Source organism: Triticum urartu, chromosome 3 (genome assembly GCF_003073215.2).
Source record: "Triticum urartu cultivar G1812 chromosome 3, Tu2.1, whole genome shotgun sequence".
Taxonomy (NCBI): Eukaryota; Viridiplantae; Streptophyta; class Magnoliopsida; order Poales; family Poaceae; genus Triticum; species Triticum urartu.
The window spans coordinates 551,343,967-551,371,908 of NC_053024.1; the positions used below are offsets into that span (position 1 = coordinate 551,343,967).

Here is a 27,942-nt window from a genome sequence, read left to right on the forward strand (position 1 = left end):
GACACCTAAACCTACTTCTGCTATTAATTCTGATATGTCGCATGTTATTGATGATGCCACTTCTTCTATGCATGAGACTTATGATGAAACTACTTCTATGCTTGATACTACTGTGCCACTTGGTGAATTTCTTGATGAACAACTTGCTAGGGCTAGAGAGAATGAAATTATTGAAACTGATAATATTGATGAAAGTGATGATGAAGATTCTCCCCCTAGATATGAATTGCCTGTTGTGCCTGAGGGTTGTGTTATGGATGAAGAAACTACTAGAGACTTTCTTGCCTGCAATGATAGAAGTGATCTTAAGAAACTATTAGCTAAGCTGAAAGAAAAATCCCTGAATGCTAGAATGAAATATGATCCTGCTTATGCTACTTCACCTATCTTTATTACTGATAAGGATTATGATTTCTCTGTCGATCCTGAGTTAATTACTTTGGTTGAATCTGATCCTTTTTATGGCTATGAATCTGAAACTATTGTGGCACATCTTCCTAAATTAAATGATATAGCTACCCTGTTTACTAATGATGAGAAAACTCGCTACTATTATATCCTTAAATTATTTCCGTTCTCATTAAAAGGTGATGCTAAGATATGGTTTAATTCTCTTGATCCTGGTTGTGTGCGTAGTCCCCAGGATATGATTTACTACTTCTCTGTTAAATATTTCCCCGCTCATAAGAAACAAGCTGCTTTAAGGGAGATATATAATTTTGTGCAAATTGAAGAAGATAGTCTCACACAAGCTTGGGGGAGGCTTCTCCAATTACTTAATGCATTGCCTAATCATCCTCTCAAGAAAAATGAAATACTTGATATCTTTTATAATGGACTAACCGATGCTTCCAGAGACCACCTGGATAGTTGTGTTGGTTGTGTTTTCAGGGAAATAATAGTTGATCAAGATGAAATTCTATTATATTATATGTTGACTAATGAAAATAATTGGACACTTCCTCAACCAACTCCTAAGCCAACTCCGAAGAAAAGGGGTATTCTATTTCTCAGTCCTGAAGATATGCAAGAGGCAAAGAAATCTATGAAAGAAAAAGGTATTAAAGCTAAAGATGTTAATAATTTACCACCTATTGAAGAAATACATGGTCTTAATTTGTCGCTTGTTGAAGAAAGACATGGTCTTGATAACCCGACACATGTAGTGAAGGTAAATTCTCTGTATAGATATGATAAAGCTGAAATCCCGCCTATTAAGTTTGCTAGCCAATGCTTAGATGAGTTTGATAATTTTATGGTTAAACAAGAAGATTTCAATGCTTATGTTGGTAGACAATTGAAACATAATGCTTATATGATTGAACATTTGAGTGATTATATGGCTAGTGTTAAGGGTGAACTTAAACTTATTAGTAAACATGCTTCTATGTTTACCACTCAAGTAGAACAAGTACTTAAAGCTCTGAATGATTTGCTCAATGAATTAAATAATAAAAATGATAATGATGTTAGAGTTATGACTAGAGGTGGTAAAATGACTCAGGAACCTTTGTATCCTGAGGGCCATCCTAAGAGAATTGAGCAAGATTCTTAGAGAGCTAATGTAGATGTACCTAGCCCTTCTAAAAGGAGGAGAAAGAAAAATGATAGGACTTTGCATGCTTCTAGTGAACCTGTTATTGACACACCTGAGAATCCCAATGATATTTCTATTTCTGATGCTGAAACACAATCTGGTAATGAACATGAACCTAGTGATAATGTTAATGATGATGTTCATGTTGATGCTCAACCTAGCAGTAATAATGATGTAGAAATTGAACATGTTGTTGATCTTGATAACCCACAATCAAAGAATCAATGTTATGATAAGAGAGACTTTGTTGCTAGGAAGCACAGTAAGGAAAGAGAACCATGGGTTCAGAAACCCATGCCATTTCCTCCTAAACCATCCAAGAAAAGGATGATGAGGATTTTGAGCGCTTTGCAGAAATGATTAGACCTATCTTTTTTGCGTATGCGTTTGACTGATATGCTTAAAATGAATCCTTGTGCTAAATATATGATGGAAATAGTTACTAATAAAAGAAAGATTCTGGAAGCTGAAATTTCCACCATGCTTGCTAATTATACTTTTAAGGGTGGAATACCAAAGAAACTTGGAGATCCAGGAGTACCAACTATACCATGCTCCATTAAAAGAAACTATGTTAAAAACTACTTTATGTGATCTTGGAGCCGGTGTTAGTGTTATGCCTCTCTCTTTATATCGTAGACTTGATTTGAATAAGTTGACATCTATTGAAATATCTTTGCAAATGGCTGATAAATCAACTGCTATACATGTCGGTATTTGTGAGGATGTGCCTATTGTGGTTGCAAACATTACTATTTTAACGGACTTTGTTATTCTTGATATTCCTGAGGACGATAGTATGTCTATTATTTTTGGAAGACCCTTTTTGAATATTGCAGGGGCTGTTATTGATTGCACCAAAGGCAATGTCACTTTTCATGTTAATGGTAATGAGCATACGGTACACTTTCCGAGGAAACAACCTCAAGTCCACGGTATAAATTCTATTGGAAAAATTTCAACAATTACTATTGGAGGTTTTGAATTTCCTCTTCCTACTGCCAAGAAGAAATATGATATTCTTATTGTTGGGAATGTGCATATCCCCGTTGAGGTAACCTAGTGTTATTCGAAAATTCTCCGGTTTCATGTTATTCAAAATGAGTTTGTTAACAAGACCTGATCAACCATGTTAGTGGATTCCTTTTGATGAGCATGAGATGAATGAATTTAGAAAACACAACTCTCTATACCCTCTTTTTACTTTCTGTTATTTATATTAAATAAAGCAAAAATAGTAATTTCTGTCTATTTTCTGAATTATCCGTGCAATAAAAAATACCCCGAAAATAAAAGTTCTCCAAGTGCCCTGAAATTTAAATATGATTTTTTCTGGAATATTTGAGAATATCTGGCACTAAAAACACAACAGGGGGAGCAGCCACGTGCCCACGAGGGTGGAGGGCGCGCCCCCTGCCTCGTGGACCCCACGTGGGCCCCCTCCACTTATTTCAGCCACCACACACTCCTTCCTCCCAAAAAATCACCAACCAGCTCAAACCCGAGTTCTAGCTCATCTTGCTGCCATTTTCGATCTCCTAGCTCAAAGCTCCATTCGCAAAACTGCTTTGGGGGATTGTTCTTTGGTATGTGACTCCTCCAATGGTCCAATTAATTTTTGTTCTAGTGCTTTATTCATTGCAAATTTTTGCTGCTTAGGTGACCCTGTTCTTGAGCTTGCATGTCAAATTTATATGGTCAAAGGTAGTTTTAATGCATGATATTGCCTCTAGGCACTTATAGGAGTAGTTGCTATCAATTTTGTTAAGTTTGGCTCACTTTTATTTTGAAGCTACTAAAAATTTCAGAAATTTCCAGAAAAAGATGAAGAGATTTTTGAGGGGCTCATCGAGCCGAAGCTCGAAGGATAAACAAAGTGAAGAGAACAAGAAGCCCAAGTATAATCTCCCTCGCACCGCGGAGGTTCGGCCGTGTGAATGGCCTTGTGATGATTTCTTGAGAGCAGTCGGGATTTATGATGATTTCTATGAATTGGCTGAGAATGCAGGCCTCACCGCCTTCTTCCACGACCAACGCGAATAGTATCTCTTACTCACCAATATCTTTGTGCAAAATTTTCATTTCCATGCGAGGAGCTCACCACCTACGGTGGAATTTTATTTATATGATGAGCATAAGGAGATGTCACTTCGTGATTTTGTTGGGTTTGTTTGATCCCTTTTGAGGGCAGTGTAGAGGAACCACGTCGTGACGATGTGGAAGGGTTTATTGATACAATTGTTGTAGGGGAAACGGGGAAAGTTTTCGATGCAAGAATTACTAGCATACATTTTCCTGTTTTACGTTACTTCGCAATATTTGCTAGTAGATGCTTAATTGGTCGCGGAAACTGTGGCAACCTTAGTGCCCCTGATATTGTTATTTTGTGCCATGCCTTGTTCCGTGATGACACATTTAGTATGGGCGCTATTGTTGCAAAGCGGTTAAATCTTAACTGTACTAAGGGCCCCATCTTGGGAGGTATCTTCGCCTCGCGCCTCGCTGCATATTTTAACATACCTATTATGCATTATGAGAAAGAAGAAAAGTTGCTGCCTCCTGTTTTTCTAGACTATAAGAGTATGGTAGCACATGATTTTATCGTTAAGAATAAGGAAAAGATGCTTAAGTACAAGCTGATATTTGATAAAAATAACCCTGAGACTATTACTTTGCCTGCCCCTTCCTTATTTGGCTTATCTGCAGGCAAGTACCTTGTTCTGCCGGAGGCCATTCACGCCTACTGAAACCCCACACCAGCTACAGAGCCAGAGCCGGAAGCACAATTTGATCCTCACTGGCAGTCTGTTTATCAGTGGAATCCGGAAGAGATAGCCAACCAGTGGCACCAGGGGGATCCTTCTCAGTACGACCCCAACTATAACTTTGGATATCCGCCAGGCCAGCCGTGGCCATAGACTAACTTAGGCCAAAAGCCTAAGCTTGGGGGAGTACGTATTTCTCACCGACATTACATTCATGTTCACACACTCATGCTAGTTGTCGGTGCTCATACTTTTTCATTGTAATATCCATACTAGTTTATTTCCCTTTTTATGCTTTCTTCTTGTGTGTTTGATAAACCTTAGAAAAAAACCAAAAAAATTAGTTGTAGCTTTTAGCTAGTTTACTTTCAATGCCTGTAGTGGTAGTAATTAAAAGAAACCCAAAAATCTTGCTCGTTCTTTTTTTGCTTGTTGGGAGCTTTCCCGTGTAAATAGTTTTATTTCTTTTCTTGTTCTTTGGGGGTCGAGAGAAGAAGACCATAATGAAAATATTGAGTGGCTGTTATATGCATTATTGTTGATCTAACAAAGAGCCTATATTACCTTGTCTTCTCTCTTGAATTGAATGCTTGTAGATTTCATCTTAGTCCAATGCACGTGCACTATTATTATTATCCACACTATTCGGTCGTGCAAGTGAAAGGCAATAATGATGATTGTATGATGAACTTATTGAGATGAGAAAAGCTGGTATGAACTCGACCTCTCTTGTTTTTTAAAATATGATTAGTTCATCGTTCCTGATTCAGCCTAACATATTTGCAATGACAATTATAGATTGTAGTTGCTTATGCCATGCTTAATTAGCTAGTAGCTTATAATGGTTTACCTGCGTGCCAACATGCTATTAAAATGGTTGTGATGTGGTATGATAGGGTGGTATCCTTTTTTGAACGATTCGAGTGGTTTGACTTGGCACATGTTCACGCATGTAGTTGAAACAAAATCAACATAGCCTGTACGATATTTATGTTCATGATGCATTATATCCTACTCATACTTGCATTCGGTGTCAATTAATTTTAAAGCATGTTCATGACTGTTGTCGCTCTCTAGTTGGTCGCTTCCCAGTCTTTTTTCTAGCCTTCACTTATACTAAGCAAGAATACTGCTTGTGCATCCAATTCCATAAACCCCAAAGTTGTTCCATATAAGTCCACCATACCTACCTATATACGGTATATACCTGCCATTCCAAGTAAATTTGTATGTGCCAAACTCTAAACCTTCAAATAAACATTCTGTTTTGTATGCTCGAATAGCTCATGTATCAACTAGGGATGTATGTATCTTCCATGCTAGGCGGGTTATTCTCAAGAGGAGTGGACTCTGCTCCTCACTCACGAGAAAATGGCTGGTCGTCGGATGCCGAATCCCATGCTTTATGCAAATCAAATCAAAATAACTGCAAACAAAACTCCCCCAGGACTCTTGTTAGTTGGAGGCACTCATTGTTTCGAGCAAGCCATGGATTGATACTTGTTGGTGGAGGGGGAGTATAAACTTTACCATTCTGTTTGGGAACCGCCTATAATGTGTGTAGCATGGAAGATATCGAGATCTCTCGGTTGTTATGTTGACAATGAAAGTATACCGCTCAAAATATTATTCATATCTATTTCAAAACCGAGCTCTGGCACCTCTACAAATCCCTGTTTCCCTCTGCGAAGGGCCTATCTATTTACTTTTATGTTGAGTCATCATCCTCTTATTAAAAAGCACCAGTCGGAGAGCACCACTGTCATTTGCATCCATTACTGATAGTTTACATTGAGTATGACTTGACTGGATCTCTTTTACCATGAATTACAATGTCTAGTCAGTCCTTGATCTTTAAAGGTGCTCCGCATTTATGTTTTGCGGTCTCAAAAAGGGCTAGCAGTCTCAAGGGTGGGGGGGCGCGCCCTACCGCCTTGGGCGCGCCCCCCTGCCTCGTGGGCCCCCTGATGCTCCACCGATGTCCACCTTGACTCCATATATTCAATTTCGGGGAGAAAAAAATCAGGGAGAAGGATTCATCGCGTTTTACGATACGGAGCCGCTGCCAAGCCCTAAACTCTCTCGGGAGGGCTGATCTGGAGTCCGTTCGGGGCTCCGGAGAGGGGAATCCGTCGCCATCATCATCATCAACCTTCCTCCATCACCAATTTCATGATGCTCACCGCCGTGCGTGAGTAATTCCATCGTAGGCTTGCTGGACGGTGATGGGTTGGATGAGATTTATCATGTAATCGAGTTAGTTTTGTTAGGGTTTGATCCCTAGTATCCACTATGTTCTGAGATTGATGTTGCTATGAGTTTGCTATGCTTAATGCTTGTCACTAGGGCCCGAGTGCCATGATTTCAGATCTGAACCTATTATGTTTTCATCAATATATGAGAGTTCTTGATCCTATCTTGCAAGTCCATAGTCACCTATTATGTGTTATGATCCGTTAACCCCGAAGTCACAATAATCGGGATACTTACCGGTGATGACCGTAGTTTGAGGAGTTCATGTATTCACTATGTGTTAATGCTTTGGTCCGGTACTCTATTAAAAGGAGGCCTTAATATTCCAATAGGACCCCGCTGCCACGGGAGGGTAGGACAAAAGATGTCATACAAGTTCTTTTCCATAAGCACGTATGACTATATTCGGAATACATGCCTACATTACATTGATGAACTGGAGCTAGTTCTGTGTCACCCTAGGATATGACTGTTACATGATCGATCGCATCCGGCATAATTCTCCATCACCGATCCAATGCCTACGAGCTTTTCCTATATTGTTCTTCGCTTATTTACTTTTCCGTCGCTACTGTTACAATCACTTCAAAACCCAAAAATATTACTTTTTCTACCGTTACCTTTTTCCACAGTTACGACTACTATCATATTACTTTACTACTAAATACCTTACTGCAGATATTAAGTTATCCAGGTGTGGTTGAATTGACAACTCAGTTGCTAATACTTGAGAATATTCTTTGGCTCCCCTTGTGTCGAATCAATAAATTTGGGTTGAATACTCTACCCTCGAAAGCTGTTGCGATCCCCTATACTTGTGGGTTATCAACTTACGCAAATTGCGCACTCTGTGGTGCACCCGTCCCAAACTGCTTTCATGCCGGACAGAAACATCCTAGAAGGGGTTGTGGTCCTGCATGAAACTCTCCATGAAATCCACATGAAAAAACTAGATGGTGTTGCTTTCAAAGTGGACTTTGAGAAAGCGTACGATAAGGTTAAATGGCCTTTCCTTTAACAAGCTTTGCGTATGAAAGGTTTTGATCAGGCCTGGAGATGCCAGGTAGACTCTTTCACGCAAAAAGGGAGTGTTGGAATTAAAGTGAATGATGACATAGGTCACTATTTTCAAACACATAAAGGGCTGATGCAAGGAGATCCGATGTCACCTATTCTTTTCAACATAGTGGTCGACATGTTGGTAATTCTTATAGGAAGGGCTAAGGAGGCGGGCCAGGTAGGAGGCCTTGTCCCACACTTAGTTGATGGAGGTGTACCCATCCTGCAGTACGCTGATGATACTATCATCTTCATGGGGCATGACTTAGCAAAAGCGCGAAACATGAAGCTGGTGTTATGTTTATTCGAACAATTGGTCGGGTTAAAGATTAACTTCCATAAGAGTGAATTGTTCTGTTTTGAAAGAGTTCGGGTGTGAGTTGGGGGCTTTACCTTTCACGTATTTAGGTATACCAATTCACCATCGTAAGCTAACCAACAGAGAATGGAAGTGTATTGAGGATCGATTTGAGAAGAAACTGAGTTGCTGGGAAGGCAAGCTAATGTCTTACGGAGGCCGACTAATTCTTATTAACTCGGTCCTCACGAGTATGCCCATGTTCCTCCTTTCCTTTTTTGAGATTCCCGTGGGAGTCAGGAAGAGGCTAGACTTCTATCGATCTCGTTTCTTTTGGCAGAGTGACGAGCTAAAACAAAAATACAGACTTGCTAAATGGGATGTAATCTGCACACCGAAAGACCAAGGGGGTCTAGGCATTGAAAACCTGGAGGTGAAGAACATATGTCTCTTTAGCAAGTGGTTGTTTAAGCTTTCTGTTGAGACGGAGGCCACTTGGGCTCAGATCTTACGTAACAAGTATCTCCACTCTAGAACCTTGTCTCGGGTGACAATGAGGCCGACTGACTCACCTTTTTGAAAAGGGCTGATGAGAGTTAAATCGCTCTTTTTCAATAAAACAAGATTCATAGTTGAAGATGGTACCGCCACGAGATTCTAGGAGGATACATGGCTAGGGGAGACGCCCCTAGCACTCCAATATCCATCCCTGTATGGCATTGTTCAGCGTCAAGACGCTTACGTTGCAACAGTGCTGCAGTCGTCATGTCATGTAGCAATGTTGCAACGTAACATGGATGTTGGTGGCCCTAATCCTTTGTTTTTCTCTCCTACCAGGCCACCAGTCGTCATGTCATCTATACGTACTAGGTCGATGGTGCTGCAAGTCGGTTGTGCGGTCGTTCCACGAGCTCACGTCATCTATACGTACTAGGTCGATGGTGCTGCAGGTCGGATGTGCGGTCGTTCCACGAGCTCACGGTGCCCAAACCAACCGCCTCTCGTGTAGATGAAGTCATTAGCCAGTCTTGTTTCCGGGTCGATCGGTGTCACACGACCCGCATGCCTAATTCTCCTGGCTGGACCAATCATCCTTGTAGACCGTTTCGCGACGAATTATTCAACCTCTCACATCCAGCAACAAAAATAATACAGCACGGCACGGCACTCCATGAGTGAGGGAGAAACTTCTCTCCGTGAGCTGGGCACCCAATGATCAAAAACAAACCTTGACGTCAAATGAACCAATGGCCTGTCGTCGACGGGGTGGGTAGAAAATATGCTTCTAGACGGCAGGTAGCAGCGGCGGTGGCACGCCGTCGTCGTCGGGCCGAACGAGCCGGAGATTGTTGCCTTGCCTCGCTGCGCCGCTGCCTGCTCGCACGTATGGTGTGTGTGTGTCGATCGTTGTCATCAGCTTTTGCCCTTCGCCCACTGGTTTCGTATGCACACGGTTTCCTCCTGTGCTCTTGCCCAAAAATGGGTCCTGCGCCGAGTGCGTGTGTGCTCCCACTCCCTCTCCCTCTCGTGGAACTGGCAATGGATGGATAAAGGGAATATAATTGTGGGGTTGGGTTGGGTCAGGTGCATACTCCTGCCATTTGGTTTAGAGAAAAGTATATTTTTCGTCCCTCAACTTTAGGCGAAGTCTAAATTTGGTCCCTCAACTCTGAAACAGGACAACTTGCACCCCCAACTAACGAAACCGGACAAGGTTCGTCCCTGCTCTCGATTTTGACCGGTTTTAGTGCTGACTGACCCCGGTTTTGACCGGTGCTGACTCAAATTCGTCTAATTTTTTCATATCCATGAACTTTTTGAAATTTGTGTACTGTTTTCAAATCAGTGTATTTTTTCAAGTTCGTGTGATTTTATCAAATCCAAGTATTTTTTTCAAATCTATGAAGTGTTTTTGAATTTCGCGTACTTGTTTCAAATCCGCATACTTTGTAAAGTTGGTGTATTTTTTTAATCCATGTTCCCTTTCCAATCCATGAACTTTGTTTGAAATTCAGATACTTGTTTGAAGTTGACATAATTTTTCAACTCCACACATTTTTTTTCTATTTTGCGTGAAAGAAATTCAAATCCGCGTACGTTTTCAAGTTCGCATAAAATTTTCAAATCCAAAAAAATGTACGTGAATATGAATAAGTACGTCAATTTTAGAAAATTACACGAATTTGAAAAAACCACATGAACTTTAAAAAAGTACGCGGATTTAAAAAATATGTGTACTTGGAAAAAGTACGCGGATTTGGAAAAAGTACACAATTTTTTTAAAAGTTCACGTATTTGAAAAAGTACCCGAATTTGAAAACATTAAGCGGAATTAGAAAATGTACGCGGATTTGAGTCGGCACGGTCAAAACCGGGGTGTGACAACACCAAAACCGGTCAAAAACCGTGACTAGGGATGAATCTTGTCCGGTTTCAGTAGTTAAAGATGCAAGTTGTCCGGTTTTAAAGTTAAGGGACCAAATCTAGACTTCACGAAGAATTGAGGGATGAAAAGTATACTTTTCTCTTTGGTTTATCATCACTGATTATGCTTTTATCTTGTGAGCTTATGTTTTTCTTTTCACATAACCGAAGGGGTTTTACTGTCCCCCGGGACCTACTCCTGCATGTATCACAGATGCGCACAGCCAATGCCAACGTGATTAATTCAAGCAAAATTTCAATGTTAGTTATTCTTTACCCTTGAGAATAAGTGTTTGCTGTTTGTGGGCAAGCAAACAGGTTGTGGCTAGCAGTCCCAAGCAAGCAGGCAATGGTGGCCTGTGAAGTGTCAAAGAAAGAATCTGTTCCTACCAATATGAGATGCCAAATGGCTCCCACAAAGCTTTCCGTTTCGTGCGCCCGGTGCCGTACCAGCTCAGCTGTTGGAGAGGAAAAGCAAGCAAGCAGCAACAGTAGAGCGGTAACCTACCATGGAGAGAAGAATGGTCAGGCAAGCAATTCGGTTGTGCTGCACGTTTGTTTGTTTCTCCCCCTGTTGCCATTGCCGCCAACGCAAGTTGCTGCGCTGCATGGGCGATGTGCCCCCAACATCCTGCCTCCCCTGCCTTGATACTATTGCCGATGCCCTTTGCTTCATTTGTTTAGTGCCAAGTTGGTTAGGGATAAAGAGTTGACGGGAGAATGGGCTCGAATCTTTCGATTTCTCTGTGCCTTTGAGCAAAATTATTGTCTATCTATTGCGTTGTTGTACTGGTTGGTACTGCAGCATTCCACATTCCATCCGGAGAGATTTTCCCCATTTAAATTGATATTGTGCCGATGATGAATGATCGAGTGCTGGTCCAGGCATTAAAAAATCAACACTCATTATAAAAAATCAATCATGCGACGCCTACTGCCGATGATGGTACTCCGTCATCCACCCAATGGTTTTAGCTCAATATAAATTCTAATATTGCTTTTTTCTTTGCGAAAAAACATTGAAATGTTGTGATGGACACAGAGGATCATGGAGCAGTTCAATCAGCAGTATGTCCCCTTGTTGATGCTGTTGGTGGGAGAGACCTAATCGCTAACTGGCAAGGACTTGTCACATCTCAGTTGACTCGCAACTAGAAAGAAGCATGGTCATTGCTCAACAACCGTGTTGATCCGGGGTCAAATAAGTTAATGCAAGTTGCTGCAAGACGGGCAGGAATGCTTACTTGTTCAACATTGGTTGAACCCCCGTAATCATCTTTTTCGTAAAAAAAACATCGCATATGCTTTTGGCAAAAGCATTATTGTTTTTAGGGTGTTCAATGGCTCAATCGGTCCATGGATAGTTACTTCTTGGTCGATGTTGATGGCCGTCCAATCAAGGTCTTCTCAACCCTTTGTAATAGCAGAAATCTCGTGTTTAGATCATGTAATCATGAGCGACGCTTCATAAATAGCAAAACCATAATCTTCTTTTCTTTTGTGAGAGGAAGCGGTGTATCTAAGTTGCATAGCACACAAAGTAATTATTTTTGCTCATTTGCCCTTTCAATTGGTTTGTGCAATGGGTATGTTTTCAAATGAATGATGAGGCAACTAGGCACTGAGCGACTGGATCTCAAGGGAACAAAGAACTCCATAATACTAAAAGACGGTTACTAAGCGGTAGAAGCATGTAAGCTGCAGTAGTATTGCTCTATCTACTTCAAACAAATTTCAAAAAAATGGAGGAATTTTTTTTGCTTCATTTCACTAATTAAGCAAAGAGAAAAAAATAATGAAAGTACTTATGTTACAAGATATTCAAAAGGTCCTTCGTTCAATCTCTCAAAAACGATCATAGACAAGACGAAGAATTTCAAAACCCATGTGCAACTCTCGTTCCAAAGCTCGAAGAAATGAGCATGAGGATAGAGGTGAATTCCATCTTGTGGCATCCACCATTGCGTTGCCGTGGAAGACGGGTTGACAAGGGCCACCAAGCCAATCTTAGACCCTAATCAATTCTATGAGAGAAGTGGCAACAAAGAGGAGATCCTTCATCATTTGTACATGCGTCTGTAGACAGTGGCGGAGTCAGAAACTAAATATAGAGAGGGCCAAAACATGTTATATAATGTTAGAGGGGGCCAAATCACCTAAACCTAGCTAATTTTGTCTGAAAAATGAAAGATTAGGAGTACATATAGATGTATTTGTGAGAGCATAGGGGGGCCTTGGCCCCTACCAGCACCCCCCTGCCTCCGCGACTGTCTGTAGATGGGTATACTAGCAAGAAACAAGTAAAATGTCCGCAGGTCAAAGAGGCGTTGTTTCTTAATGAAAAAACAGAGCCTCTGTTAATTCGTCGAAAGAAAAAAAAAGGTTTTTTTCAAGAGAATCACTCAACTAAACATATAGCTTCCAAAAGTGCTCTTTTGATCCCGAGCTCCTATGCCCCCCCGATGAATACTGAATAGTAACTAAAAAATTACAAATGATTTTTGTGGTATACATTCATGAATTTTTTAATTGCTTGCGAAATCATGTGATAAAATGATATTCGTAGATGTCCGGACAAAAATAACAAAATCGATGATCCAAAATACTTTCAACAAACAAACAAGTCTTTTTCGGAGCATCATTTTTTTCCCAGACCTCCACTAATGTCATTTTGACATTTCACCGCACCATTTTGCACGCACTCGAACATTCATCAATGTTCATCAACAAAAAAAAACAGAATTATTTGAATTATTTTACTCTTTTAATGTTTCCTGTTCATCAGAGAGCGAGCACGGGTTCAAAACTCAATGTCCTTGGTGCATCAACTACTACCTCGCCTAAAGGCTAAATCAGACCCATCCTCATTTTCCCGCAAAAAGAAAGGTCACCCATCCTCATTTTCCACACATTTTCTACAGCTATGGACTAGTACAAGCAGCAGCAGCTAAACCCCCAAAGGAAAACAACTATAGCTTTGGCGTTAAGCAACCTCATGGTCAGGCCGGGGCACACCGGTTTGGAAAAGAGAAGATCCCGGAAATAAACCTGGGGAGAGATGGCTGCCGCTGCTTTTAACGCAAAAACAGAGACCAATCACCCCACAAAAGCCGCCTCTCTCGCCCGGGGCCCCGCGTAGAGACAGGGATTGGGGAGAGAAAATAAAGGAAAGTAACACTAATAAATCACAAGTAAGCTAGCAAGGGGAGGGGAGGGGAGTACTCCTGCTTTTGTACGGCAGTTTTCAAAGGTGTGCTGCGAATTCGGGGACCGGCAAGGAATCATCTGCACATGTTCAATGCCGGTCCTGATCTTCTAGGGGCAAGCACTTTTCGAGAGTGCACCCAGCATAGAACTTTGAAGGTGTCTTGTATTACTGAATTATTACTTACCGATCACACACACATGTGTGTGTGTGTGTTCAGTCTCTGTCACTTGCCAATACCCCTTATGTTGAGGTGCAAATGTCAGGTGGAACTGCAAAAGACTGTAGATTTTGAAAAATAGTTGTTCATGGTGAATTTGTCTAGTAATAGTAATGTACAGGCCCCACAGTCTAAATTTCTTTTGAAAAGGGAAAATGATTTGCCGCATTCATTGATTAAGAGAGAGTTTAGATTCCGTACAATCCTCAAGACTCCCCAATGAAACACAAAACCCTAATTAGCTACTTCCCTGGCATCAATCAAATTACTCAAGTGCTTAGCACCCGCCTTGGCACGTGTACTTTGATGTTGAAAAGACCGGCGTTGCAAATGTGTCATTGAAGACCCTTGCTTTGTGCATGTTCCAAATTTCCTGGCCGACAAGCATTGCGGGCGAGGCCATGCCCTTCCGATTTTCTTGCATGAAGCGCTCCCACCACCACTTGACATTGTTGATGCCCACCCAAGAGGTACTTCCTTCGTCCGGAAATACTTGTCACTAAAATGGATAAAATGATATGTATCTAAACGTATTTTAATTCTAAATGCATTTTTTTTGTCCATTTTGATGATAAGTATTTTCGGACGGATGGATAGTATGTAAGCAATGGTGCCCAAACCAGTTGCAGGCCAGTCCATATCCGGAGGAAGTGTTGGTTAAAGGCTTGGCATGAACGTGATGGTGGTCTAGAAGGTGAGGTAACTCCATCCCATCGCAGCTCAGGGCCGTGGTACGCCACATTTTAAAATGAAATCAAGGATGCGATCAGCCAGGTGGATGAAATCCACACTAAAGAGTTGGATCCGGTGGGTGCGGCGTCGAATCAGCTGGTAGAATAATGGGCGGATCATCTCCAAGATATAAAGCTCCTTGCATGAGCTCCTGTAGAAACCGGAGAATGGATGTTCTCTTTGATGGAACGGCCGAATGGGCCTTGGCAAGATTGGAGTTTTTGGACGGGGTAAAGGGGCGCCAAAGTTGGGACAGCAGTCATTCACGCGCAATATAAATGCAATTATTGATTTTTTTTGAGACAAAAATGCAATTATTGATATGATGATACAACAACGATTTCTCCTCGTCGTGGGCCGGTGACATTATCAGACGTGCACCTCACTCCTCGTCGGCCGGTTGGACGTGGGGTTGTTGGCGGCTCGCTGTCCGCGCCCGTGCGCGCCGGATCACCGCATACGTCAAGGCAGGCAAGGAAAGGGCGACGCCTTTTCTTCCGGTCAGGCTAACTTCATCGTGCGATTCCAAACAAACGTTCGTTTTGTCCTGTTTTTGTCCCTTTGGATAGGGATTTAGAATCGTATCCGGGTCTGTCATGAGATGCGGTGGCCGTGCGCCCACCACACGGACGCATCCTTTTGCCCCATCCTGTCCGCGTCTATTTAAAAAAAAAAGGATGTTTCAAATGCCAAGCCCCAGTTCACGACCCCAGTTCATCACGCCGGCAACAAAGCCAGCGGCCTACACGACCATCGCCGGTAACACAGCCAGCCTCCAAAATGAATAGTTGTCCTCGCCGGCAACACAGCCAGCGGCCGGCAACACAGCCGGCCTCCAAAGTGAATGTTTTTTCGCCGGCACACAGCCAGCGGCCCAGCGGGCGGGCGGCACCCATGCCAGCCTCCAAAAAGAGCGGCCACGCCGATCGAACGACCTAGTTCAGACCTTCGGCGTCGAGCATCTCCTTCTGCTTGGCCTCGAACCAGGCCCTCGTCTTGTCGCTCATCTTCGACAAGTCCACGCTCATGATCGCAAGGGCCACCTCCTTCGCTTTGGTGGCGGCATTGGTGGCCTCGATGTCGAGCTGCCTCTGCCTGGCCTTGACGTTGTCGGCCTCGATGTCGAGCTGCCTTTGCCGGGCGGCCTCTTCCATGTCGAGCTGCCTTTGCCGGGCCGCCTCCTCCATGTCTATCTTCCTCTTCTTGGCCGCCTCCTCCATCTCAAGCTTCTGTCTTTGGAGGTCTAGGTATTGCTTCATTTGGTCGTCCTTACTTTGCCGCTTCTTCTCGTCCCTCACATCCTTATGTGATATCATGCCATGCAAAGTCTCATGCAAGGCCATGGTTGAGGCGTCACGTATGTCGTCCACCTTGGAGTTGGTCTTGCCCCTCGGCCTCTTCAACGCCTCGCCATCCCCACTTCCGGCGAACTTGGCCGTTTTCTTGCCTCTCTTCCTTTGAAGTTCACGATATTGATCCTTAAACTTAGGGCAATTGTTGATGAGCGTCCAACAACGCGTAAGAGTGAATGGCTTGTCATTATGCCGGGCCTTGAATGCCTCCAAAGATTGAAATACCTACACCACATGATCAACAACAAGTGAACATGCAAACATATACACGGCCGAAGTATCATGACCGTAGCAAGGAAAGGGCTAGAAAGAAAAGAGCATACCATGTCCCCAACGCCGAGACCACTCACGGGCCGTGCTTCAACGCTCTCAAATGCGGCACAATACTTGTTGCACTCTTGTTGGATGAACAACCATCTTTTTTGAATCGAACCGATGCCACGGTTGCTTGTAATTTGGTAGGGCTCAAACATCTTCCTTTCATGGAATGTTTTGTGGACTCTCGTCCAAAAAACAATGCCCTTTTTTTGCGCGCCGGTCCTTGGATCTTGGCTAATCTCCATCCAACATTGACAAATCAACTTGTCCTCATCTTGTGTATATGAACCGGTGCGAATGCTCTTCCGCTTCTTTTGTGCTTCCGCTCTTTGGGTGAGCTCGTCTATGAACAATGGAGCGCCACTAATATCAACATCATTGGCTTCATCTTCATCTTCACCTTCGACATAGATGTCGTCGTCTTCATGCCACGAATCACCATGGTCGTAGTCAGCACGGTCGTCGGCCTCCTCATCGGGCACGTACTGGGCGCGGCCATCCTGACTTTGGGTCTCCTCGGGATCGTAGGCACGGCCATGCCCACCATGGAAGATCACGTCCTCCATGTACTAGTTGTAGAAGGGGTCGTCCACCGTCGGCGTTGAGGTTGGCATTCCGTCAAACAACACGCGGGGGGGCCGGCATGGTGCCCATGAACGGTGCACGCGCCTGCTTTCTTTGCATCTCGACGGACGGCCGCCCGCCGCTGCTGGACCCAGGCGTGACGTTGAGGTCGATGACAGCCGCGGGGCGTGGTGTGGACGGCGCGAACAAGCCCACGTCCGGCGACGCCGAGAAACGGGTCTGGCCGTCGTGCCTGGGCGGAGGAAAGCCGGGCGACATGGGCGCGGTGCACGACGTCGGCGACTGGCAGTGCGTAGGCCGGGCGACCGACGAGCCTGTGCTCGCCGGGCCGACGGCCGCTGCATGGAACCCCGCCGGACGGCCCATGCCAAGCATGAGGATGGCGTGCGCTTTGTTGACGAGGTCCTCCTTCTCGTCGGCAGCGGCCTTGCGCCGCGCGGCCTCCAGCTCCTCACGCTGGGCGGCTAACTTGGCGCGGCGGCATTGATCTTGACGGCCGCTCTCCGTTCCCTCCTCTTCGCCGATTCCGCGTCCAACTTGGCGATCTCCTCCGGCGTGCACTCCGACCGCGGCTTCCTTGGCGCCTTCTTCTTCACCTTTGCGGTCGGGTCGACGGCCAGGCCGCCGGAACTCGGCGGGGCGTCGGCCATGGACGGGGGAGAAAGGGGGCGGCGGGAGGGACGTGGGAGGGTTTGGGGGAAATGGCGCCAAATGGGCGTGGGGGCAGGGGGTTTGGTTTCTCCCACCGACAGACGGGCCAGGGGAGGACAAGCGCGCGCGTCCCGCCCGTCCGCACGCTGTCCGTTTCACCCCAAAACCGGTGCAACTTTGGGCCGGGAATGGGTCGAAAGCGGATAAAAGTCCGTTTGTGCCCGCGCGCTGGACCGTCTCATTTGTTCTTTTTACTCCAAACGGACGGAGACGAATAAAATAGGGTCACGCAATGAAGTTGGCCTCAGATACTTTTGAAATTCGGGAGAGAGAGAGAACGCCAGAACGGGCAGACGTCGCGGGCAAAGCAACGTCTCATCCACCGGCCGCAACGCCGTGATGCCAACAGATTTCAATTTCTCCTGCTAACCCACGCTTTCTGGGTGCGTGCTCCTGAATATCACTCTTCTGCCTCTAGTCACATCTTTTTTTTGGGAAAACATCCAATCTATTTATCTTCTTGTAACGCTTCTTCTGATCAATGAATTTGACAGTTTTTTTACCAACGTTAAAAAAAATAGTACAATGAACACCGGAAATAATAAAAATTACATCTAGATTCATAGACCACCTTGTGACGACTACACGCACTGAAGCGAGTCGAAGGCGCACCGCCGTCATCGCCCCTCCCTCACTGGAGCCGGGCAAAACTTGTTGTAGTAAACAGTCGAAAAGTCGTCGTGCTAAGGCCCCATAGGACCAGCACACCAGGACGGCAATCGCCGCCGATGAATAACATAGGTCGGAGGGATCTAACTTGAAGACACAAAAACGTAGACGGATGACAAACAAATCCGAGCAAATTCACCAGAAGCAGATCCATCAGAGACACACCTCCACATGTCCACCAACGATACTAGACGCACCACCGGAATGGGGGCTAGGCGGGGAGAACCTTATTCCATTTTCAAGGAGCCGACGCCGCCTCGTCTTCCTGAGTAGGACACAAAATCTAACAAAACTCAAAAACACATATAAAAACGAAGCCCTCCCACCGGCAAAGCCCGGGATCCACTGCACCCCATGGCCCTAAGGCCACAGGAGACAAGGCGGATCAAAGGCGCCGGCGGGAAGCGAAGGAACCCTAATTTTCCAGGGAGGAGGCGGCTGCGTGGAGAAGTTCTCTAGTCACATCTTTAATGTTGACCCGCAAATTTGCTCCCGTATCGGTCCACGGACAAAGGACCAATCTGTGAACACAAATGCAGGAGCCGGCCATTCGATACTACTAACATACATTTGAAACCGCATTTCAACAGACCGGACAAAATTCATGCAAACCCAATGGAAATCATCAAAGTTCGGCTATAAAATATCACAAATCATCCATACATAGCATGCAAATAAGTTTAGTACATCAAACTCGACGAGATTAACCGGATGTTCAAAAAGTTTTTCATGAACGGATCATTTCATCCCACACATACTGCCCCTTCAACTTCACCCAACGGTGTATGCACCTAAATGGCAATCCCTCTATCCTGTGGTACGTCACAGGAGCGCTACGGGCTACACAATGCGCAAAGTAACATTGAGTGAATGGATGATTCACTCGACAAGTTGAGCAAGAAGAAGCAAAACTTACGGTCTCCTCCGCTGCCGCGTGCAATGGCCATCTTGCCTCTAACCGAGCAACCGTGTCACAAAACTTGGTGACGGTGGTCTAGATGGCGTACCATCGATACGATAACAACCTCACATTTGCGTTGTTGGATGATGAGTGTCGTAGGGCGCAATGTGCTTTCATGCGTGAAACAAATCATACACGCGCTACCAGAAGAGCCCCCTTCTGTGCGTGCCTACGAAATCCGTGAATACAGCCAACCACGCATCACACAACAATTCATCCTCCATGGTCAAGTACCCCGCCATCCTTCGTACTCTACAAAAACGACATGACGTTTGAAAATTGGCACAATGGTATTTTACCGAACACCTGCCGGGCGTGGTGTTCGCCATGGACGGGGGAGGAGTGTATCTGGCCACGGACGGACCCTGGGTGGACGACACCATCATAAAAGGCAAGCGGGCGTGTCGATGCCAGTTGCGGAGGCCCGGCAATGCCTGTGTGGCGGCTAGAGACGTACAACGGTGGCATCGTCAGAGGAGGGAGAAGGGGCAGACCAGAAGAAAATAGGCCCGGAGGAGGGATTTAGTGGGTCAGGGTGTAGGACTCCTACATGGCTGCACACCCTCCTACATGGCTGCTGTTCAAACTCGCACAAAGCACCCCCCAGCTTTGCTTTCAATTTGCGAGAAAAAAAGTGACCACTCTGCAGCGGACGATGGGAGAACGGTCCGCACGTATGCAAATGGTTCGAGGGTCAGCGTTGCTTAGGCAATAAAATTTAGTCCAAAGGTACAGTGAAATAAAACTGGCGACCCTTTTGAAAGATAGAATACATGCTTTATTGCTATTTGCAGTGTACACAACTACTTACTACACATCAATTTGGAAACACCACAACAGCAGCCTCACAACTGTTCGAATATAATAACATCCTCCCAAACCGCCGAGACCAAAAACAGGAGAAAAGAATGGACTCCAAAATTCTCTTCATGAATTCATGAGGCCTTAAATGTACACAAGTTGATCGAGACGCACCAAAAATGGTGAGCTGGTATCAGTACAAAGCTGCACTTGCTCTCTCCGATACGCCTTCAAATTGCACGCAGAAAACACGTAGAAAAAGCATCTGATTCCCCCTAGTATCAGCGCCTCCTCCATCTCTACAGGCTGGAAGCAGGCCGCGTCGTCAGATCTGCTTGAGCTTCTCCCCGAATGCCCACCGATCAAATAAAATGTAAGAGGCATGCATGGATGTGCTGACCATCGACAGGCCAACTATGTGTCATCATTCTGTAAGCAACAGATTCCCAATGACAGATCTCACCCATCAGCGGTGGTGATGCCATTATCTTGTTATGTGCATTTTCATTTGTTGATGTATAAGAGGACGTACGGACTCGAGGCCTTCATTCACACTACTTTGACTATGAATCATATCGGGCCCCAGATGTGAAAGATGAGAAGAACCCAGCTGCTGGTCCAGGAAGAATGTCGCTCAGCCCTACCTGGCCATCAGAGAGCATGGAACCCCATCTAGATGTGTTCTCCCCAAATTTGCTCCCAACCTGATATAAAAACATTGTATGGATATGTTTAGCTGGGCATTGCTGCTTTTCAATTAGACAGAAATTCCATATCTAAAACCTAGTCGACAGCCTTGATGAAGGGAGAACAAAACATTTTAATTTAATAACCAGTATACAAACTGAACACAGCATCCTTCCAGTTCTGCCTACCAAACTGGACCTAACGAAATTCAACCATATAGAAAAGACAAGGTTGACTTGATACAAATAGTATGTGCTAGTGACACTCAATACATGAATCCATATGATGTCCATAATTCTCTTTACGTGCTTAACTGAATTAACTTTGACATATAGGGCTACATTTATGAGAACCTACACCATGCATTATCACCATTGGCTAGTTTCACTACAACTTTTAAATTTAAGAGCCAACAAAAAAGGGTGAAAAAACATATGGCTGGTTACTTTACCTGCGTAACAAAGGACTTGAGCAATGGAGCTGCACTTCCAAGACTTGCATTATTATCATATTCTGATATGGTAGATCTTTCCCCATTTGAATATGATGATTTCCAAGGGTTCCTAGATGTTGAATCATCAGATGGCGACTGTAGTGATGACTTGGGTGTTCTTGATGCTAGAGCTGGGGCACTGCAAGCGGAAAAGGTGAATAGGGAAGCAGTTAGTCTAAAAACTAGCATATTTGTTCATTACAGCCAAATCACACAACGAAAAATAAGAAACACCCACCAGAGGCCCAAAATAACAATCAGAAAAATATAGTAACAACTATCCATTAGGCCATCCGACAGGCAGAAGCCAGACTGAAAACATATCTTTGACAATTGACCATGAGTGTTTTGTCAATTTTATAGCTGACCCTGCGTAATAAGCTAGAGGATAGTATCCACTTAATTAATAAGAAAACAATGACTTAAAACCTGTCATGTGACCACAAGGTATATAATTAATTTCATCCAGATGTTATGACTAATGACTGCAACATTGGTACGTCAGACAAGTATATGCCATACAGATGTCTGTTATTGACATTTTAGCAAACTAGTTTATGCAAATTGGCACCAAAGAGCGGTTTGTACTCGTTGGTGCACAATACGGAAAACCCCATGTGACACCATTCACAACAACTCAACTGTATGCAGTATGACAGTACGCACCCCAGGATGTAGGCATTCAACTTCTATTGTTTATATTAATTATCACTACTATTAATAATATCATCTCATAAAAAATTTGAAGGATAACACAATGATGTGTCGGAAATTAACAAACTAAGATATTATAAAAGATGCACCATGCTCTCTCTAAAAACTGGACCATGGAACTAACAATTGTACGTTTACAGGTTAGACAGAACAATTGTTTACCTGATTGGTAGGTACTTGAATCTTGGAACCTGGGAGCACCTCATAATATTTGAATCTGTATTTGTTTTTGTTGGTAACTTTTGTGCCGCACCAGTATACATGTGATTCAGTTGAACCAAGAAACCAAAAAGAACAACGCAGCGCTTGTAAGATTGCTTCTCATTCTCCCATAAGTAAGATTCATACCTGTTACAAGGGAGAGACATGTTTCATTTTTTTAGTACATCGATCATATACATGTACAGCAATTTCAAACAGAAAAATTACTTACGTAGCCCAATCTATTGGATCCAATCTCTGCGAGAATTTATTGATCAGCTTGTTTATAGGCTCTATGGTAGCTGAATCTGCCTGGAATTGTGATTGTTTTCTCCTGAAGGTAGTCTTAGCATTGTCCTGTTTTATCTTTGTTTCAGAAGGATTGGCCGAAGAGTTTTTGCCTCCGGATAGGATATCACCAATGAAACGAAGATCTAGCAGTATTTGCAGAACTCCTTTTTCTGAAACCTGCGAGTTACTTGATTCGATAGATGCCAAAAAGTTTTCGTAGATACTGATAACCTACATGAGTTTAACCAGATGTTAGGTCCAATGATTACATTTCTCGAAATAAAAGGGCCCAATGATTACATTGGCTTTAAGTCCTATAGCACACTTTTCGTATTCAAACTTCAACAACACAGCTAGAGATGGAAAAGGTGATAATTGACACAAATATTTGGATAAACAATCAGGTTTCGACTTGGTCACCAGTCCTTATCGTTGAAATATTGACGTGAGTCGGATGATGTATGCAGGCAAAATAAGTTCACAAGTCACGATATCAAATAATCAACATTGTATTTGTTTAGTGCTGAGGGTCATCCAGATACACAAGCGTCTAGAGTGGAGACATAGTGACCAACCAAATCACAGCTTGATCACAAGGGAATCAGCTGAAACTATGAACTTTAATCAAGTTATTATCCAAATTTGACATAGTATATATCCCTATGAATGTCATTATGGTGTGACAAACATTTATGTGAACTCCAAGATATATGCCTATAGGCTATAGCTATAGCTATTAGTACTGCCTATTTTCATTAATGCTGTTGAGTAGGTAATGAACTTTAGAGTTATATCATTGCACCAAAGCGTTGTTATTGCAGGGGTTTTGCAGAAGGAGGCTTTATATCAGTACATTGTTGAACAAATGCTACCCTGGAACATTACACTAAATGACTGACCTGTGTGTTATGCATTGGTCGCATTACTTCCTCAAAACTATTTCCCTCTTGTTATAAGACTTTTGAGGAGGCAGACACAAAACATGATGGAAAATTGACAAAGAAGAATGGTGCAATCTAGTTCTTAGACATCCCTCATTACTGAAGAACATAACACCCCAATATCTCAAGTAAGATACGCTAATGTATTTGTTGATAATTAACTATTTACTTTTGATCAGCTTATTGTGCTCAAGTTGATTGAAATCTGAGGGGTTCAGAATTAATAATAGTATCAAGTATCCTTGAATTATATTGCCAAAATACATATACATTATCTCATAGAGCCAAGTCTTTAGTAATACTGTCACGCAATAAAGAAGCATGCTATTATTCAGCTATAAAGTGAAAACCAGCAAACAGAAAATGCAACATTGGTTAGTTAAACAATAGTTTTGTCATGCTTAGCTTCTGGGCCAAGAACACAACTAGGGAAGGTAGTTACAGAATTCAACAATAAGCGCTAACAAACACAATAAGTAACTGTTTTTTATGCAGATGCATGGTAAAACAGCTTAGGTACAAATGCCGCAAATAATTCTGTGGTTCTTGGCTTGAAAAATCTTTGGTTCTTGGCTTGAAAAATCTTTGGTTCTTGGCTTGAAATAATGAAGTATCAGAACAATAATGAAGTGTTATGCATCTTGACAAATTGTTACCATATAACATACCTTCTGTAGTAAATCCCAGGCAAATTTATGCAATATAATTCTGTCCAGGATGTGCCCTCCAATTTTATGAATCTCCAGACATGCTTGGTAAAGAAAGGATATAATGTACAGTGAAGGCATTGATGGAAGAGCTATTTGCATCTCCAAGGGACCATCGGTAGGTTCCTCTTGTTTGATGACTGTAACTTCCCATCCCTGACAAGGAAACCATACAGTGTAATTAAAACGACCAGCACTACATATCTATGTGAATACATAAACAAGATAAGATGTCCCCTTTTTACAATAAAATAGATGGAGCAACAGAGTGATGCTCAAATCTTTAAAAAGGATGTAACCCCTGAATATATACAAACCCACTCCAAAGTACAACTATGGCCAAAACAATTATTTAGCGTCTAGAAAAGGTGTGCCTTTACGTATCAACCTATCAAACATCCTATGAGATACTACTCTAAAAGTGTGGTTCTACCGACAGGCAAATTCCTCTTGTTCGATAAATTCTGCAATATATCACTTAATCAGAGAGAATGCCCTGCCTCAGTCATGTCCAGTAGGTTTACAATTGTTATTGTTATGTGTCACTAATGTTGCTCTAGATATATATATCTTCATACCTCGCTAAAGTTTCCCCTAATAAAAATATGAATAGCATGAAATGACGTGACTAGTTAGTAGATACGGCAGTGTGATATATACTAAGAATGATCAAATGATTCAAACAACAAATAAAAAATGAGCGACACTGAGGGTGTACCCTTAAAGGAGTTGATGAGGATAATGAATCATCTCTATTTAGAGCATATGAAAGAAGGTCTGATAATTCGGCAGACACCCATGTTATCCACAAAATGTGAGCCGTAATGCACAGTGCCTTTAGGGTCTTATTGAGTTCATCAAGTCTGGGATTGGAGCTATCATCAGCACCAAACAAGGAAGCAGCAGCAGCAGCAATAGATTGTCTTCTGGGGCTTTCAGAAAATTGCCTTCCAGGACTCCTAGGGCTGTCAAATTGTCTTCTGGGGGTAAAAGGTGATGACGACTCAAAAGATGCTCTTGAATGTCTTGGCGTGGGCGATGATAACCTGGCAAATGCTGCACCACCAGAATCCTTTACCCACTGCCTTGGGGAGCTTAGTATCAGGGGTACATGACTTGAATGATATCTCAATGCAAACAAGAGGCGGCCAATGAAGAGAGACCGCTCCACAATAACAGATGCAGCAGGCACGTTGTCATCCCCCTTTTTCGTTCCCAATGCATCAGAAAGGTTTCCAAGTTCGGCTTCTAATTTGTTCAGTACTCCCAAGATGGTCTTATAGCATTTCTCCTGGATGTATGGCACCAACTCCTTCAATCTCTGAACTGAATTGTGTGACTCAACAAAGCTTAAAAGGTCCTCAAGAATACTCTTGCATTTGCCGTCAATTGCATTCTTGATGCGACTAACTTCCGGCCCGAAATACGAGGCTAGGCAGCTGTGGAAGTCGTTCTCGTCAGCAATTGGTTTCAAATGTGCCAAAATTCCACCTTTCTTGATCTTAGATTCTGAGAACCATACGCTGCCCCCAGTCGAAGCTTTTTGCACATGCACCAGGAAATCAGCAGCATCCTTAGGACCAGCATTCGCACCAATAGCCTGAATCGATTCCATCACATTAACACTACCAACCAAGCTATCAAACTCTGAATGCACAATGTCCTTCATCCGTTGCACAAATGCTTCCTCCATCCAGTCCTCAAAAATATCCTTCCCTTCTTTCAGGATTAACCCACGGATTTGATCCCATGGGGATTCAATCTCTGATCCAAACACACTCTTCAGCCACTGCTCCAAACTCCCTTCCAGTCCTGCTCTGTCATCTAGTTTCTCACGAATGAGCCTTTGCGCCGAGCCAAGTCCCTCCCCACTCCCGATGGCATCAACTAGCCTTTGCGACCCAGCAATCACACCAAACATCTCATCACAACATCCCTTAAGCCAATCTGTACAGGTTCGTGCCACGGTATCCGGCTCAAGTAGCACCATCGTAGCCTCAAGCTGATCCCAGTGTTCTCTCCACAACCGTGCCTCCTCGTCGGGGTCTGGAATGCCACCAAACAGCTGTGCAGGGGGCGGCGACTCGAGCACTGTCTTGTAGAACATCGGCAAGTCAGTGAGCGCAGGCACAAATAGCTGCCCGACGTGGCCTAGAGTGACCCGAACGATCCCAGCAACATCGCAGAGCACGGAGGTGTAGGAGGACGGATCTGAGGCTAGTACGGTCAGAGCTTGGGAGATCCAGGCGCGGCGAGAGGAGAGGAGGAGGAGGAGCGCCTGGGACGGGGTGAGCGACGGCGCGTCGATCGCGGCTGCAGCCGCGAGTGCGTCGGCGTGGGCCGAGACAGGGAGGCGGCGGTCGGCCAGGCGTTCGCGGGCGCGCTGCGCGATCTGGGGCCGGAACGCCTCCACTAGCTGCGCCTGGTGCGCGAGCAGCGGGAACCGCGCTGCCGCGGCGGCGTCGCGGGAGAGCAGGCGGTGCACGACCTGCGCCCGCATGTACCGCCCCGCGGCCTCCAGGAGCAACCCCTCGTCGAGCCGGCCCCAGATGTGCTCGGGCGTGTCGACGAGGTACTTGGCGCGGGCCGCCGCGGCGTAGAGCCGCGCGCGGCCCCCGGAAGAGGAGGACGAGGCGGCGCTGGCGCTGGCGCTGGGGGCCTCGGCGGGCGGGGAGAGCGACGAGAGGGAGTCGGAGACGCGGGAGAGGTTCTCCGAAATGGCGTCCGAGGACTGCTTGATGAGCAGGATGGAGTCGGCGGAGTCGAGGAGGTCGCGGTAGCTGCGACCGACGAGCTGCCGGAGCTCCTCCTCCTTGGCGGAGATCTCGCGGCGGGTGGCGGCCTCCACCTCGCGGATCTCGGCGACGCGCTTGGTGCGGAAAAGCTCCTCGGCGTCGGCCACGCCGCCGCCGGAGGCGGCCGCGGCGGGCATCGTGGCCGCGCTTGGCTTCGGGCGCGCGGCGAGATCCAGGAGGGGATCGGGATTCCGGGGGCGGGGCTGGGAGGGAGATTGCTTACCAGAAGATGCACGTTCGTTTCAGTTAGCAGTGGGCTTTGGGAGGGTGCAGGTGGACCCATGCCGCGCGTTAGGGCCGTGGGACCGTCATGTAAGCGAGGTAACAACTGAGTTTTTTTTTTTGAGAAACAGGTAACAACTGGGTTTTTTTTTAGCATAATCTGTATCCTTTATTAAGCATGAACAGTCATTGGAATACAGATAATATCGGGCATAGATGAAAGCCACACATGGCGTCCGGAAGGGAGGGATGCGGCAGCCTTAGCTAAAGCATGAGCCTCTCCATTATGTTTTCTACTTTCATGGATAAACTCTACTGCCCTGAAAGCTCTTCTCTGATACTTGATATCTTGCAGAATTGGGAAAAACTTGTATGCGAAGTCATCCTTGATCCTTGTCACCACTTCTAGGCAATCTGTGGCCACACATATGGACTGGACTTGTAAGTCTGTAGCGAGCGCTAGCGCCTCGCTACACGCTTGTGCTTCGAGTATCACCGGGTCCAAGAGGCCTTCGACTATGATCGCTGAAGCCCCAAGGTAGTTCCCGTTTCTGTTTCGACACAATACCGCGGAAGCGCCCTTGTCGCCAATCTTGGAGAAGCCTCCGTCAGCATTGATCTTGGTATCGTGCAGTTCTGGCGGTAGCCATGCAGACCGCATCGGCTGTCCTGCACCCGTAGTTACATGCGTGTCCCTGGGCATTGCATGCATGCCCCTAGATATTGCATGCAAGTCCTTCGATTGCGCATGCAGGTCCTTCGTGCGCGCCCCCCTCTTTGGGATTTGATCAAGCTCCGCCATGAATTTGGTAATGAAAACATGGGTACTGCTCGTCATGGATAGCTCGGCGTCTCGCCCACCAGATTGCCCACATCGTGACAAGCACCCGCGCCAGGTCCGCCGTGGGAAGGGTATCCACTAGCCAAAACATCCATAGCTT

The 27,942-nt window shown here is 44.7% G+C and overlaps 1 protein-coding gene across 1 annotated transcript; it reads right to left on the reverse strand.

Annotated features, from left to right (window-relative positions):
• Window positions 1-19,904: 19,904 nt before the first annotated feature.
• LOC125544943 (conserved oligomeric Golgi complex subunit 1) lies at window positions 19,905-27,025 on the reverse strand. Its single transcript, XM_048708739.1, has 6 exons — window positions 24,703-27,025; window positions 23,946-24,140; window positions 22,278-22,567; window positions 22,007-22,192; window positions 21,089-21,269; window positions 19,905-20,654 (listed from the first exon to the last, which is right to left on the reverse strand). The coding sequence occupies exons 1-6, from the start codon at window positions 26,914-26,916 to the stop codon at window positions 20,514-20,516; spliced, it is 3,207 nt and encodes a 1,068-aa protein (XP_048564696.1). The 5' UTR covers window positions 26,917-27,025; the 3' UTR covers window positions 19,905-20,513.
• Between the last annotated feature and the right edge of the window lie 917 nt (window positions 27,026-27,942).